This window comes from Ylistrum balloti, unplaced genomic scaffold (assembly GCF_031769215.1).
Source record: "Ylistrum balloti isolate Yb309-2 unplaced genomic scaffold, AGI_CSIRO_Ybal_v1 Utg371354, whole genome shotgun sequence".
Taxonomy (NCBI): Eukaryota; Metazoa; Mollusca; class Bivalvia; order Pectinida; family Pectinidae; genus Ylistrum; species Ylistrum balloti.
Genome location: NW_026782718.1, coordinates 16,854 through 34,880, shown reverse-complemented (window position 1 = coordinate 34,880; position 18,027 = coordinate 16,854). Strand labels below are relative to the sequence as shown.

Genomic DNA, 18,027 nt, shown 5'->3' with positions numbered 1-18,027 from the left:
AGTGATAACCTTCCGCCCAATACAGTAACGGATGTATATCATTAAGTATCTAAGTGATCTGCATTGTTGTAACGGCAATGAGAGAATGAAACGTAAACAATTTATTTTCAACGCACCTCACAAACAATAATGTTAAGAAACTCACATATCACTTTGAACTCATCAGAAAATATATCAATGATGATTAGCACTCATACGTCAATCTTGAGAATACTCACGGACACATGAAATATTTAAATAAGATATCTCGAATGCAGGTATAAACTTAGAATTCGCCAAATTTTAAGTTATTTAAGATACGTTTTTTAATCAGTGTTAGTCATCAAACTTGTGAAAATTTAACATATAAATACATATCTATATTGGTTCCAGTTTTATGGAGGGTTTTTTTCTTTATCACGGGCTTAAAATAATTTTTCTGAAGAGTCAGTTACACGAAAACAGCATAAGATAGGTGATTCAATGAAAAGCTGTCCCGAGTTCATCGGTCATGGTCCACTGACGCCTAAGTGAAAGGTAAAGACTGCATAGAGCGTCATTCAACACTTGTCCCGCACAGCGTATACAGCGTAGCTATCTGTGATACCGACGACTGGATCTATACGATAACAGCAATGGTGAGTGTCTGTATTTGATAACTTATCGATTATAATATCGAAACTATGATATGGATATCTTTTAAATTTGTTTCGACACATGAAGGAATATCAGTGTCAGCTTGACACCCTAAATGTTTTGCCTATTCAACTAAGTTTTTGATACATTATATATCTATTCTAACATAAGATGCGCATGATGAACACTTACACTCTTTACTATTTATAACTCACACTATTTTGTCTAAATATACCTTTACTGGGTTACGTCCTTTCGATTCTTACCAAATGGACGATGTGTGTTTTGAAAGATATAAGGCAGGACGATGTAGTTCACAGGTGTGTTTGGTTGGTTTTGCTTCGTCAATGTCATGGAATCGATGCACATGATTTAATTTCTACTTAAAATAAAATCTAGCCAGGTAGTAATAACAACCGACACAATACTGAACGACAAAGAGTAAGGTTATGAGTGGGGTTGTGACCTTTGTATATGACGTTATGTGGCGAATCTAATAGAACACAGGTACGACGGTAATTAGGTAACATTAAAAGATGTCAAACCGGTTTAAAACGCTTGAGGGAAACAAACACGACTTAACGTATATCAATGTTAGTAAGACTTCCAATTGGACCTCTTTAATCATTGTGCAATCTTTATTACGATTAAAATAAACATAATTAGCAAACTGACAGCGAAAGAATATCATGTCAAAATCTTCTCATGAACATGGCGTTTATTTTGTATGAAAGGAAATGTGATATTATTACTTCTTGAAGTAGTTCAAACAGATTGTGTTACTAAGAAACACGGTTCTAAAAAAAACCTAAACGTAATAGAAATATGACATTAAAAGTGGAAACTGTAATTTAATTAAGACTAAATAAGAAACACACAGTGACAGTAATACCAGAGTCGGCCTTACTAAAAAGTCTGAATTGGTATGACTTTAGAACAATTACCGTTGACCTAATTTCTTCCCATGTGTATATGTGTGCTACGGTATGTTACAACGGATGTATTGTGGTGAAGATATCTCAAGGCCGCTTGAGAGACAGAAAACGTTTACGTTTTTACACATTGGGTACTATGTCTTTTGTTCGTTATATAATTGACATTTTCGTAGCGACAGTAAGGAATGTTTAGGTCCTCTGGCCCATTATGGGAAGTTTATCTATTGCTATCAGGCGTCGTTCATTGGCGTCCACCGTTCACCACACCTTTAAATTATTTTCAATATTTTTCAAACACGAGATATCGATTTATCTAACGTCAGTCGTGCTGATTAATACGACAACATTATTTGGAGCAACATTTTATTGTGAATTAAATAATGAAATACCAGCAAAGGCTATTTTCCAGGAAGTGAAGTAATAGATATTTTTTTTTCTATCCCTGGCTCGCCTCTGTGGATCATTTCTAAAGAAAACTAGCAACAAAAACATTCACGGCCGGTGTTTAAACTTATCTTAACTATTTTCACAGTCAATAATATAGTCTATTCTGTTTAACTCTTTACTGTCAGACATATCTTGAATTTATCATTGTATCTGTTGAATAATTCAAAAAATACCATAGTTATAAATGCAGTAATACATTTAATTATAACTAACACTTATCAGTTTATCTTAAAATGTAAATATATTCGCTAAATCTGTGTGACTATCATACCACATAAACGATTCGAAATGCAAATAATTACAATGCACACATCACAGGTAACATATGAAACAAATATTTCACCTTCCAATAGAGATGGAAATATCTAGATAAACTTTATATCTCATCACAGAAAAAAGACATGACATATGAAGAATTGCTGGTTTAAATGTCATGTTCACTATACCTATCAATGTAATTACAATGTTTGCCAGGTAGTCCCCTTTGAGAATACTTCAGAAACAACGTTTTAACTAAATCGATAAACCATCCCATTAATTACATTTTTCATATTTTGCCCACCAATATGATTAAGCTTATGCATACAATACCATGAGGTGCACCTCAGCTTCACAGAGGTTTAAACTCTGATATGTGTGCATAAAATGCATGATATAGGGGAAATTTTATTGGATATGGAGACAGTTTGGAACAGAGACAAAAACTGTGTTCAGATTATCTAATGATATTCCGGGTGTTTTATATATGAAAGATGCATCAATACATACATGGTTGGAATTGTTTTCTTTTATCAAATTCAAATAAATAGCTGTATATGATGTATGAAAAATAAGATACCTAAAATTAAGGATGTGTCTAACCGGTTTTTTTTTACCTGGGAATTGTTCTATTGATCAGGTTATTGTTAGACTTCTACTGAGAGAATGGAAGTAAAAATGAAATTATTCTATAAATCAAATTTGGTATCCGCACTCTCTCTTCGTATTCTAATACTCAACTATCATGTATATCAGATTTTGTTTATGATATATCTAATACCTCTTTGTAAAAATGTTTTTAAGTAAATGTTTACACAAAAAAAATAAATACATAATGAATTAAGCATACCGATGTCCCATGATTATATCGCTTACAGGTAAGATACAAATATATTCAATGTTTGTTTACAAAATAGCTTCACACTCGAGGTCTAGCAGTCATGTCAATACTTTAAACCACGTTCAGGTGTATTCGCCTTGCCAGTGACTGACTCCGTCCTCTATACTATACTGAACTGAACGTTTGTTTACTTTTGGAGATAAAAATAGAGTTTCCAACACATTTCAATGTTCTTCAAATTCAATCATACATAACTGCATCAAAAGTTGTCCTACGTTCTGAAATAGTTAAATTTTAATGGGAATACTTCAACATTATCATGTATGTGACCGATTTGGCTGGAAAAGTTTCAATAAAAGGAATTTAAGCCCGGGGTGTCATACTTAAAGGACTATGAAGTATAACAACAAAGTAACAAATATTCAGCATGTGTTCCTTTAGATTAGTTTGGAATTGTCGTTTTTACTTAACAGTCTTACTGTCTTTTTATCTCCGGCGTACGATATTTAAAGAACGACTCGCGTGCAATCGTGGTAACTTGTATTTACATTCTTTTAAACTAGTTTAGACATCATAAAATTCAAAACTGCGTTGCAAGAAAATCATAGGTGAATCTGTATTTTTTTCACCAGTTTTATCTTATTTTCCCTTTAATTTTACCCCGAATATCGATGCCAAGAAAGATGAACCGACAGACTGGTCTTTTTATTGTCTTACACATATCTATTTGCTTATGCAAATTGCAAAGAAATGTAAAAACACATTCACAACGATATGACGTACGGCACAGACTCAAATCTGACCTTATTGCCGCGGAACACTTAAGTTATTAATAATTAGTTAATTATTGGTATTGATTGAGAAAACAGATAATTTTATCAAAGAGCAGAACTGAAATGTTGACATGATTGATTTGTTGTTTTTATGTGTATTTTTCTGAAGAATCGATCATGATGATGCGTTCTCTAGAGCCCTGCAAACTGTTTTGTTCAAGGAATTTGATCCAAGTGTTAATAGGCTATGGTACATCATCATCGCCAATTCGATTATTTCATAATGTATTGTTGATGTATAACTCCACACCCACACACAATATTAAATTGCAATGTTATTATTACAAAGAGGGTGATCAATAATATGGAATGGTTAAGTAAGTATGGCAGGTAGCAGATAATCTCCATCGACAGTGTAAAAATGTCAGGTATCATCAGCATTCAGAAAAGGTCACTTAAAACACTGGTTAAGGGATAAAGACACCTACCCAAAGCGAAGGACTGACAAAAGTGAATCACTCATATAAAATATCAAGAAATGTAATAATCAGCGAAGGAATTCAATCCTATAGTAGTGTTGCCGTGGCCTTGATTGATTTGATATAACGAAAGGTATATATCCTACATTGCTACTAGGAATGATATGAGATTTAAAGACACAAGAAAGGATTAGTAGGAATCCAATGGGAAAGATAGAAAAATCGTAGGATCGACGCAGACAAATCTTAAAATACAGAAAGCAGGTGAATTGACGAAAATAAGGAAAATGATATAGCAATTTTATTGTTGTCTCTGGAAAATGACGGTTAACGTTATCACACCTTAGGTTACACGGTAATTTTCACAAATGATGTACAGTACAGCAGACTAGCTGTCACATTGAAAGATTGTTAGCAACAATAGTTAAGGTAGCGTAGCATATTAATGTTACTCCAGTGTAGTGTAACAACGGAATACGGAGAATTTTGATAAATGATTGGTTTAGTAATGACACATATATTTTGTCGTATATTTCAGGAAAGGAGACAAGACATGGACGGTAGTAATGCATCACTGGATTCAACAGGGAAACGAAAGTCGTTTCGACGCCTGTGTGTAAGATTTGCAGAGAAAACATCTTTACAAGGAGTTGGATACATCAACAATGCCCGGCTAATAGGTGCTAAGGTCGTTTGGGTGCTTCTATTATTAGGGGCCATAGGAGGCATGATCTTCCATCTTTACTTCCTGTTCGACCAGTACTTCACGTGGCCAGTCATCACCAAGCTTTCTCTGGGCTTCAATAACCTAGAAATGCCTTCGATCACCATATGCAATACCAATGCTGTGAAGAGATCAGAACTAAATACACTGACTACAAAGCTTCAACAATATGTGGCTCAAGTAGACAGAGCTATTATGACAAACACAACCGTGAGTTATTAGACATTATGTCAAACCTTGTTCAGATTCACTTTATGATCATGTGACGTTTACTAATCGATCATATAGAAGTACATATATGTAACGTGTTCTTCATATTTAGTTGTCCGTTTTCAACTTCAGTGGGTACAGTTGAATATTCTAATATTATTGTTTGAAAATACAGCACATCATATTGATCTTTACAAAGAACTTTTTAATCAACCAGCCTTACAAAAAAGAATTAACCTCTGCAAGGTCATATACTACACGTGTTCATGGTTTAGCTACGTATTGCATTCGATTTGCTGCAAAAACAAACTAGTGAATAGCACATTTTAATATCAATTTAGAGTTAGAGTTAGATAATATGTTTTACTGCATTATAGAGCTGTTTCGTTGTTCTAGGACTCGTTAATTATACTAAGGGTCTATGATAGTCTTGATTGCATTAAGAATGGGCCATAAACGAAGAGCTTTTTAAAGAATAGTAAGCCTTTAGATTTCTACTTGTGAATTTATCTAAAATATCTACATTTAATTATTTTGAATTGCTTTTATGATTAACAATTTCCTTGCCATTTATTTTCAGTATATTATTCTCTTTTCCTACAGACAAATAACAGAAAAAAACGGTTTTCAAATTCGATCTCTGGCGTGAATGCCAGCGGGTATGCAGATTCCATCGACAGCCCTGCTGATAACGGAAAACCCCCGAAAAATAAATTACAAGAAATAACTGAAACATTTCGTAGTCTCTTTATGGATAACCCCAGGTAAGAAAGTGTATTGAAGAGACATGTTATGAACGTGCCAATAACCATGTGACCCCTCTATCATACGTAACACTTCAAACTAAAACTTTAAGTAAAGAAACATGAAGACGGTTGACAACTATAGTTCTTTAAATTTTACTGAAGAATTCGTCGACGTACATTCTATAAACGTAACTACACTATTGTTGTTGTCGTATGGTATTTGTGAACTAGGTAATTCTTAAAAAATTATATTTTTGCATATATGTTTCTAATTTTAGATCAGATCGGATCGACTCCGGACACGGCCTCTCTGACATGTTACTTTCATGTTCATTTGACGGACGAGACTGCGTTGCCTCGTAAGTAAACATACTCTGTAGGGTTTTTTTTTTGTAAAAATTAAGGCGCTTAAGGCAGTGATCAAATATCATTTCAATTACTTTGAACTTACACAGGACTGTCATTCATTACATGTTATCTATATTGTCACCGCACATTTCATTTGCAGCCCCAGAATAGCTTCACTAGTGTTAGATTAGTGCTGTACACTAGAGCAACTGAAGGATAAAATAACATGATTCTATTGGTTTTTTGAGTCATTTATACTACTATATTACCAGGTCAAGTAGACCTATATCAAACAAGATAAATAGGTATAATACAAATGTACTTACTTTAGTAAGATTTATCAGCCGGAGCATTACTATAATGCGATGTCAATCAGACAATAAACAGATAAGAAAAAGAAATAACAGCATGTCAATACAATCATAATCCAAAATCAAATTCAGTAAAACTAAGGTCGAATGTAATCAAAGTACTCATGAATAAAGTACAAGGAGAATAATACAACGTGTTCCCGAAGAGTAACCGCCTTCTGCTTTATCGACGACACCCGACATGTACATCTTACTCAATCCAAGAAAGTAATGTCATGTTCTGAATGAGGACAAGGTATACAGTAACGGAACAAGCAGACAAACTAAAGGGTAAAAAGAAGTCATACAAATATTGAATATTTTTTCAATGATATCACAATGATGACCGTAACACTTCCACATCACCAATCTGCATCTTTTAAACCATGTGTGACAAGTTTTATCCCGTCAGTTTACGAATTCTTGCAGAAAAATTATGATTATGGAAACAGGCCCTCGAATATCGACATAACTTCAAAATGTAAACACGATAGGTCGGGGATGAAGGGATTTTTTGCCTTCCAAAAATTTCAAAAATTGACAGGGAAATTGAAATTATCGTGCTTATCATACAGCTTGGTGGAAAACTGTCCGTTCTGGTTCTGCTGTAAGAAACTACTAAAATAGAACGAACAATAGAAAATGGGCTTCAGCAATGTCCGTATTTATCAGGAGTCTTCAAATTAAGTATTTAGTAATAAAATAAATGAACTATGAGAATCGAATCCCATCTAATTCCCTTGAGAATACGATTTACCTTAAGATTTTGCAAGCTTTGTCTTTATCTACTTGGTAGACCATATTGTTCTGTTACATACAATGTAGAATTTTGTGTTATGTTGTAGATAATATTGATCCTTTACTGTTTTAAAATATCGATAATTTTGTTTGTGTGTCATTTCAGGAATTTTACACGGTACCCTACTGCTGAATATGGTAACTGTTTCACCCTCCGGGCCGAAAACTTCGTTGCTACCAACTCTGGCCCAGAATACGGTCAGAACGAACGCTTTGCATCACTTTATATTTAAACATATAGCGTTAGGTGAAGCGGAGGTATTTACGGTTTTCACCTTTGACCTCTAGAGTTAACCGTATCATATTGTGTAATATATTTAGATAGACTTACAAAGTAAGAATATTTTAGTTGTTTTATCACAGCCAACATGTACATATTGTACCAAACCAGATTCTTTCACATTACCAGAAAAGTGGCTGGATCAATTTCTTGATACATTCTTGATTGCAACATAAGTTACAAACGTTTGACCTGTCCAAGAAATATTTAGTTATATAGATGTTAAGTAAAATCAATATTTAGTTACTGGTCACAAATGATATTGACAAAACTGTTTCTATGTTCATTTGGAATCAATCTATTATATCATGTTTGCAGGTCTTTCTTTGATCCTGTATATGCAGAATGAAGAGTATATACACGGGATAACACAAGGGTATGGAGCTAGAGTCACCATTCACCAGAAAAACACTATGCCTTTCCCAGATGATAACGGATTTTACACATCTACGTCCTTTCAGACATCGATTGGGCTCAAATTGGTAGGTTTTGAAATAAAGATACGAAAAAGGTGTGAACGAAAATCCCGAGCAACAACATACGGAAACTAAATGCGATGTTATTGAGAGGATTAACCAGTTTAAATATCCATTGTTTCTTTTTTTATATATGTGTATTTTCCAGACCAAAAAAAAAAAAAAAAAAATAACAAAGAGAGCTGCCAGGGATTAACCATGCAGGAGGTTTAACACATATTTCTCATTGTTTCATTTTGTTTTGTTTCAGGTTGATATCACCCGATTGCCAGATCCTTACGGAAAATGCACTGATGGTGCGGATTTCAAAGCGAAGTACAACATAACATACAACCGAAAGGTAAAAATCATCAGTGTGCTGAGGTTTGTTGATATGTTTACGACAGTAAGAAGTAAGCCAAGGTGGGCAAGACAAGAAAGTATGTGGATACAGCATACATCACATAAATAGTAACGATATGCTTGGAAAATGTTATTCATATATATATATGTATTGTAGATAAAAAAAACTACCGGTGGTAACATTTTGGGGAATTTCAATAGCTTCCATGTAATAAAAATAATAAGTTTAGTTTTTTTTTGAAATGATAAAAAAGAGATGTATAGTGTACTGTTATCAGAATAATGTTTAACGCGGCTAGGAAAACTTTGACGCAAAGTAACAATTGTTTATCTTGTCAACAGATATTCTTTCTCTCGATTATGGAAAATTAAGTTAACAGAGTGCTCCTACGTGAGAATATAACGATAGGGTGTGGTATTGATGGAGAATAAAATAGTCACAATTGAAGTATTACCGCTGTCGCTGCTAGTTAGGGTGGCGAATGTAGTTTTTCACAATCAAATGTAAGTTGTGCCGCTACACAAAGGATTAAATTAATAGATTCGAGAAATACCTAGCATCAGCTGAATGTGAGATACCCCTCTCAGTAAGATCAGTATGTGAGATACCGCGTTCAGTAAGATCAGTATGTGAGATACCCGGTTCAGTAAGATCAGCGGAATGTGGGATGCCCCGTTCAGTAAGATCAGTGGAATGTGAGATACCGCGTTCAGTAAGATCAGTATGTGAGATACCCCGTTCAGTAAGATCAGTGGAATGTGAGATACCCCGTTCAGTAAGATCAGTATGTGAGATACCCCGTTCAGTAAGATCAGTATATCACATAGGCGTACGTCACATATTGACGAGGAGAGGTTAAGAGGATAGTGTACATACCCTTTCAAAGAAATCGGTTAAAAGTAATCCAACAATACGAGCGAATTGTCTTGAGTGAACATGAATTTGGGTATATCGGAACAGTGAGTTAAAAGATGTACACACAAGGCACAGAGTAAAAAAATACAAACTCATGGATAATTTGCTGCATATTTGTATCATACCGAATGCATAACTTTTGTTTCAGGCTTGCCTTGTTGTTTGTGAACAAAATGCCATCATTTCGGCTTGTAACTGTTTTGCGGAGACAAAAGACGAGTTGTTTACGCGAGCCAATATCTTGGATTATCGTCCTTGCAGATCGACTACGGGTACGTATCTTATTACCTTATAAATCCTTAAACATCGCCTTTTAGTAACTACTCACTGCTCCTCAAAACCTAGTGTGTCCTAAACATCGCCTGTCAGTAACTACTCACTGCTCCTCAAAACCTAGTGTGTCCTAAATATCGCCCATCAATACCTTGTGTTGCTAATCATCGCCTGTTGATACCCTGTGTGGCAAATAATCGCCAGTTTATACCTTGAGTGATCCTAAATATCGCCAGTCAATACCTTGTGTGATCCTAAATATCGCCAGTCAATACCTTGTGTGATCTTTCGTCCGTCAATTCTTCGTATGATTATTTTGTAATTCCTCTCAGTGAATTAAACTTTATTATCATTATATGTTAATATCTGTTAGATGAAACATCAATGGTATTTTCAGAACAATGGAGATAATCTAGTACATAATGTTATATTTTCTTTTTACCTCTTTTATTCCTTTTTTGAACATTTGTACAGTTAAGAATTATTTCTGTTTAATTAGATACTTACCTCACAAGGAAAATCAATCTTATTTTAGTGAATCATTCATTTTTCTTATTTTTGACTGAATTTCAGAAAAGACGTGTCAAGCAATCGTGGAGGAAAATTATAAAACGAAAATTATTTCATGTGCGTGTGATGAGCCCTGTAGGTAGGTTAAATGGTAAAATGAACGCTCTTCAAACCATGCGTCATTTCAGTGTGGATAATTCCCTAGCCTTACCAAACAGTAGAATGATGTAACTAAATTTATAACTGAGCTCTGCTGAACATGATTGATTTTTGGTGTCTTTTGCTCAGAATATACACAAATACTTGACGTTTCTTTTGAAATTATAAGATGCATATATATATGACAAAACATTATTGAAATATTAGGATAGTGCAATTTCCCATCTGACTTTTTACATTTATTTTGATAAATTTTGGTTACAATCTTTGATGACCTATTTTTACAGCGTATTCCTTGATTACGTAATGAACTCTTTGTAGGAAACACCTATTATTTTGCGATAATACAAAGAGAATGAAAACGGTTGAGAGAAATGTTCATGAATAAATTTAGCGGCTTCCTATAATTGACAATTCATTATTGGATGGCTCATTGTATAATATATGTGGATCAATATAAGACGTGAAATATCAGACATTGTTTTATTTTAAGAGCTTTTCAGGACGAAGTCAAACATAAAACAATGGTTCAGGCGAACAAATTAATTTTAAATGAAATAATAAGACGCATGAGCGAAAGAAGGAATGCATTCACAACAAAATCATACAGTGTAATTTGTTTTGATTGTTTGAAACAATGGATAGGATGATACAATTGATAATTTAAAATAATAATTTATTGTATACGAAAATACATTGCCTTCAAATATTGTATTAACATTCTTCAGCGAGCAAGTCTTTGTCAAGTCTATCAGCACCCGCCAATGGCCATCAGAGGACTACGCGGTAAGTTAACTTCGTTATTTTAACAAACATTTATTTATGAAATATATAGATATAAAATGGCAACGCAAACTTTATATTGTTTGTACATTTAGGAACTGAACACAAGTGGTACGAAAGAAAATTTTAGTATGAAAATTCGGACACCGAGCTTTTCATAAGAACAATTTGGACACCAAACACTTCTCATAAGAACAATTTGGATTCAGTGATAACCACGAATGATTACAATGATTTAAACACGTTTCTTTTATCGAGAATACGGTTACATTTGATCTTACTACTTACTGTGCCTATACTGTACTTTACATATACTTAATCAATAGTCAATTATATTCATTGCAGGTTGCTCTTGAACAAAGTATCTGCGAGAAACCTCGGTTAGCGGATGAGTGCACGAAATTGAGATCATTGAACAAACGTCAATTAAGGTACAGCAGAACGATAGCTTTTCAAACTACATAAATAGCAACTGTATTTTTATCAGTTCCCTGGAATATACACCTTTTCGTCGTGGTATTTATTTAATACATTGTAAAATATAATATAAACGTAATAAAATTTCTGCCATTTTTTGTTGTTCGGGCGTGAAGTTAACCGATTACTGAAATGATTCATATCTAATCATTTGAGTTTAAATTGCAGCTTGAACTTTCTGAAGCTTGATATTTATTACGAGTCCCTCAACTACGAATTGGTCGAAGAGACACCTGAAATAGAGGTATGCTAAAAATAATCATGTGATTTTAGTATCATATATGATTGATATACTGACATGTGATCACAGACAGTGACATGTTTACCTATTGTGTTTTATCGTATTCGTTTTAGGTCTTGCTATGTAAGTTGCTATTTGAATATATTCTGTGTTATTAGGTGGTCTGATAGCCCGATGAATAATGCGCACATCTTTCACCAAGATTACCCGACAAAAACTTAAAAAGTATTCACCTGCCTCAATAATCCAGATCCAGTGTGAGCATAAATCCAATGCCAGCAATATAAGTTTAACATTTGTATTGTTTGAAAATGATTACTGTTGAAATCTTTCGCCTTTCATCATTAAACACTTCAGTGTTTTGAATAATGTAGTCAATATCAATTATCATACAAAATATGCCTGATTGTCCGAAGCTTCTGGATCTGGTATCGTATATGTATTGATAGTATGCAACTTTTATCCAATTAGATACAACCAGCCCAGACATAATCTTATAAGCTTGTAATCAGGGGCATACTTTATTAACATATTTAGATCATATCAGAGTATTACATTCGGTTTTCAACTTCTTCTAATGTAATTCTTTAACGAGATCGGACTGTGAATAAAATTTCTTAACAATGTATACATAATCACACCGACATTTTAAAGGGATGTTTAAATATCTGAGTATATAGTATACCAAGTGGCTGTATCAAGACATTGTCTCTTTTGTGAAACATATATATGTGTGTGATATACTGACAAGATTAGATTCTGGTACAGTTATAAAATACCTTAGGATTTTTGCGGATGGCTTGTTTGCGTGTCCTTTATTCAAATCTGCGATGGTAATTTAAAGATTTGAATATTTTATGCGTCGAATGGTAAGCGCAAGGCCTGAAACATCTTTCAAAGAAGTAAAAGCGAGCTGTGTTTACAAAAAGCAATAGGAATCCTAAAGATTGTACGATATAGATACACATGTGAATAACATCCTTTAATACAAGTTTAGAGTTACAAACTTTAAAGTCTAATAATGAATTAAACTGCATCATACACCTTTTCCGTCCTTTTGGGACTCCTCAGTGATGCTAGTGTCCGACATTTAATCTTAATAGAAGATAACGTACATGATATAAAATCAATTGCGCGTTTACAATACCTAGTCAAGGATGCTGCAATTAAGACGAGAAGCTGATTTTTTTCTATGGTTAATTGTACTTGGTTGTACAATCATTATATTTGAGACATAAGTATACACGTTAAGCTACTGGTAATCAACTAAACAAATAACAACGCAGATCGTGAACGAGAACTGCAAACACAGAACTTCCATGATAATTGATCTCGGCTTGACGTCCAGAACAGGATTTATGCTGTTCAGAGCTAGACAGATATTCGCGTTTCGCTTGGGCTGCTTTCATCCATTGTCTCTTTTCATTTGAATTTATTAGAAATTGATAACATTGTGTAATTAAAGTACAGTATGTCACAAATACGCTGTATGTGCATTTTTCAGATAATTTATAAATAAAATGCAAAAGAGTAAATAGATAATAATAATCAGTCACAATAAAGATGCGGTGAGCATAATACGAAATATTAAGTGTGTTTCTGTATCCATGTAACACTCAAGAGGACATGGCTATACTCATGTTATCGCTCTTTTCACGAGTTTCTTACTGATTTCGATGTAATCACTACATTTTGCACTGTTGTAAACATTAATTTCTATTGACCTTATCAGCATAATACTATATCTTTCAGGATGCCCAGTTTGCATCTGACGTGGGCGGTGCTCTGGGGTTATGGATCGGTCTCTCAATACTCAGTTTATTCGAACTGGTCCAGCTTTTTGTGGAGTGTTGTGACTACGCCCATCACAGGTGTACGAAACGAAATGCATATAGAGAGAGACAAGCACAAGCCAATAGAAGAAACCACAGAGATCCTTCAAATCCAAAAACAGGTTTCAATGGTACCGATCGTGCAATGAACCATGAACAGAGTAGGGGAAAATATAACGACGAGAGACAATATGGTCTACGTGACAACTATTCAGATATAGGATCGACACAATACGGCATGGACAGGAGGTATCCCAATTCTGTTGATTATGAAAGAGAACGGGATGGCAGGTATCCAGCATCATCATATGTTTACAGAGGTCAGCGCTCCTGACCTTGAACTGAGCTGTTTTTATATTACTATAACTACAATAGATCAGATATATCAAACTGTGTCCTCAAGGTTCTTAATCCATCGTTTTGGATATTAGCATATTTATTTCAATTTTGGTTTCAATTGCCACTGTTAAAGGTTGGTTCATTTTGAAATAGGAAGGACGTCGATTGCAGATGGTCTTAAGTATTTAAAACTTACCAGTGAGTGTATTTATGTGGAAATAGAAAAGAGTGAGCATGTATGACAATGAACGGTTGGTGCTATTAAGTTATTTCCGGTTTCACTACATTAAGATGAGACATTAAAATTTGTTTGATATAAACATGATACAATTTCTTCCCTATAAACATGATACAATTTCTTCCCTATAAACATGATACAATTTCTTCGTTATAAACATGATACAATTTCTTCCCTATAAACATGATACAATGTCTTCCCTATAAACATGATACAATTTCTTCCCTATAAACATGATACAATTTCTTCCCTATAAACATGATACAATTTCTTCGTTATAAACATGATACAATTTCTTCGTTATAAACATGATACAATTTCTTCCCTATAAACATTATACAATTTCTTCGTTATAAACATGATACAATTTCTTCCCTATAAACATTATACAATTTCTTCCCTATAAACATGATACAATTTCTTCGTTATAAACATGATACAATTTCTTCGTTATAAACATGATACAATTTCTTCGTTATAAACATGATACAATTTCTTCCATGATACTATAAACATGATACAATTTCTTCGTTATAAACATGATACAATTTCTTCGTTATAAACATGATATAATTTCTTCGTTATAAACATGATACAATTTCTTCCCTATAAACATGATACAATTTCTTTCCTATAAACATGATACAATTTCTTCGTTATAAGCATGATACAATTTCTTCGTTATAAGCATGATACAATTTTTTCGTTATAAGCATGATACAATGCCTTTGTTGTTTTCCATTTATTAATTGTCTGCATTTCCTCATTCAATGATGATTCAGAGTTTCCCTTTGCAGGTAAATGACATGTGGCAATCAATAATATATTGAAGATTTTATTCAACATACGTTTAGTGATATTTGTGTTTTGTACTTTTTTCCGGACTTTCGACAATATAAAAAAGTCATGCTGGACCAATTATTTAATAATGTCAATGTTGATCGACCGTATTTCATAATTGTTATTAACTGTGCAGTTATTTCACTTTAAGAATGTATTAATTCTTCTGTGTTCAAGCCTCATCATGTTGAACATGATTTGGTCAATAGTCAATGGTCCTCTCTCTGTTTTGATACAGTTCTTGTATTTACTTGTTATAATTAAACGATTAGAAAAAATATCTTCTTGGTTTTGTTCTATTTGTTTGCATACATCTTGAAGGACTATCTGTATCAGTTGTCTAAATGGGATACAAATGTAGCACTGAAACGAAAGACTATTGGATAGCTCAGACAACGTTCAGTTGTTTTGATAACGATTACATATTGAAAAGAATCAAATGTGGACACTATATTTCTACACATCAGGAATATTAGGTCAACACAACGGGCAGAGCAACAATTTCCGAATTAGGTATCTAAATTTTGGTTTGGATCAGGAGACAAGTGTGCGTTATGTTTATATGACAGCAATAAAGCGAAACTCACAAATGGAAAAACGTGCATCTGAACAGCATCACTCCGCTTCTTCTTTTAAATAACACAGATGTACTATTCAATTAGATAAGGAGTAGTCTGGAACAATTTTTTTTAATGTTAATAACCCAAAAGCATAACTTTATGTTTATCGAGAATATCTCTATAATGATTTAGAGAAATACAAATTTAGAAACATAATCATCTCTTGCCTTCCTATATATTGAATCTAATCTTGAATATAATAGCAATTTACGTTTGTAACGAGCGAATGATACAATATGTATGTTTATTGTGATCTGAAGACTTTGGCTATGCTGATTCCATGAAAACGATTTTTGTTTTGTTTAAGTCAATATATCTTGAAAGATACATGCTAAACTGTTACATGTCAGCACTGACTATTTTCAGTAAGACGACACATGTCATTAGAAGAAAGCACTTATCATCGTCGGTAAGACGACACATGTCATTGGGAAAAAGCACTTACTATCGTCGGTAATACGACACCTGTCATTGGGAGAAAGTACTGACTGTCGTCGGTTAGACGACACCTTTCATTAGGAGAAATCACTTACTATCCTCGGTAATACGACACTTGTCAATGGGAGAAAGCACTGACAGTCGTCGGCTAGACGACACCTGTCATTGGGAAAAGCACTGACTTTCGTCAGTAACACGACCCCTGTCATTAGGAGAAAACACTGACTATCGTCGGTAAGACGACACCTGTCATTGGGAGAAAGCACTTACTATCCTCGGTAATACGACACTTGTCATTAGGAGAAAGCACTGACTGTCGTCGGCTAGACGACACCTGTCATTAGAAAAAAGCACTGAGTATCGTCGGTAAGATATTTTGTGATTTTCAAACTCCATCAAACTACCCTGAAAAATTAGAAATTTCTCACTTTATCGGACGTGATAGAAAGAACCAGCCTACAGGTACACTCAAGAGAAAGCCGATTTACGAACAAGGTGCTTGCCTATACATGTACATTAACTTATATATGTGTCTACTGTTGATCTGATCAAACACGAGTGGCTGTTTCGGATGACTGATTTCAATATCGAAAACTTGTCGAAGCATTACAGTTATTTTATCACTTAATGGAGTTTGAAAATCAGTTGAACTTTAAAAAACCTTTATAAACATATTTTGATGATGTCATACCTACGATGTTTGACGTTGGCGGAATTTCCGTCATTCCTTTGTGGTTGTAAAAATTCAATACGCAACTGAGACACTTTACTAAATACCACGTATTTGTTGTCTAACAAATAAATCAAGTAGAAAATACAAACAAGAGAAAAGTGTTTCGTCCTTAATTGTCTCGTCAGTGAAATTAAAGGCCTTAATTTTGAAGCCTAGGTGGCGATAAAGACAGCGAAAGAAATGCCAAAATCTACAGGGAGTGGGGAAGGGGCATACTAGTCACTTCATTTCTTTCCTCGACTTGATAGATAATAATAAGATATAAGATGGGAGCGTTGTTATCAAACATTTGTTTTAGTTATTTGATCACAAAGTGTAAGGACGAAAGAAACCCGAATTAACGTACCATAAAACAGATATCCTGAGATTTTCAAACCGCCTGTGTACTCGCAGATCTAATGGCAATATGCGTCATGTCTCTCGATATCTTACATTTTATTAGCATTAAATTTCTTGACCACGCACACATTATATTGGTAACAAAACATTCCAAGTTATGTATCCTTTCTGTCACGTATGTCCGAAGTGTCTGCTTCAGAATCTCTACAAATATCCTTCAAAGATACCTAGTTAGTGTCAAGACAGACAGACAGACAGACAGACAGACAGACAGACAGACAGACAGACAGACAGACAGACAGACAGATCTAAGATTAACAACAAGGGATATAAAATAAGGAGTATCTTACTATTTTATGATGTCCCCACAAAACGACACCTCAGACCTTGGGAGAGAATTTAAACCTATGAGAACAACTACCTTCTGCATTACAGGGGGGTTATATTAGTTCTTTGTCTATTAGCTGTTCTCCCAGAAGTATTTATTCTACAACTCGGTGAAGCAGTTTTATATATACTGGTATCCTACATGCTGGGTGTACAGATTAGGATATGCTAGACCATACGAGATCAGTGTGTTATCATGGTCGTTCTATTGTCCCTTACGACAGGAACAAACTTTTTATCTTAGTAGATTGTTACAGATGGCGATAAAAAAACAGGCATT

At 34.1% G+C, this 18,027-nt stretch overlaps 1 protein-coding gene across 1 annotated transcript; it reads left to right on the top strand.

Moving 5' to 3' along the window:
• The first annotated feature begins 4,901 nt into the window (after positions 1-4,901).
• On the top strand, positions 4,902-14,147 carry LOC132562139 (amiloride-sensitive sodium channel subunit beta-like). Its single transcript, XM_060226867.1, has 12 exons — positions 4,902-5,282; positions 5,886-6,046; positions 6,307-6,387; positions 7,631-7,722; positions 8,123-8,286; positions 8,531-8,620; positions 9,687-9,810; positions 10,385-10,460; positions 11,209-11,266; positions 11,609-11,694; positions 11,909-11,984; positions 13,734-14,147. The coding sequence occupies exons 1-12, from the start codon at positions 4,902-4,904 to the stop codon at positions 14,145-14,147; spliced, it is 1,803 nt and encodes a 600-aa protein (XP_060082850.1).
• The last annotated feature ends 3,880 nt before the right edge of the window (positions 14,148-18,027 follow it).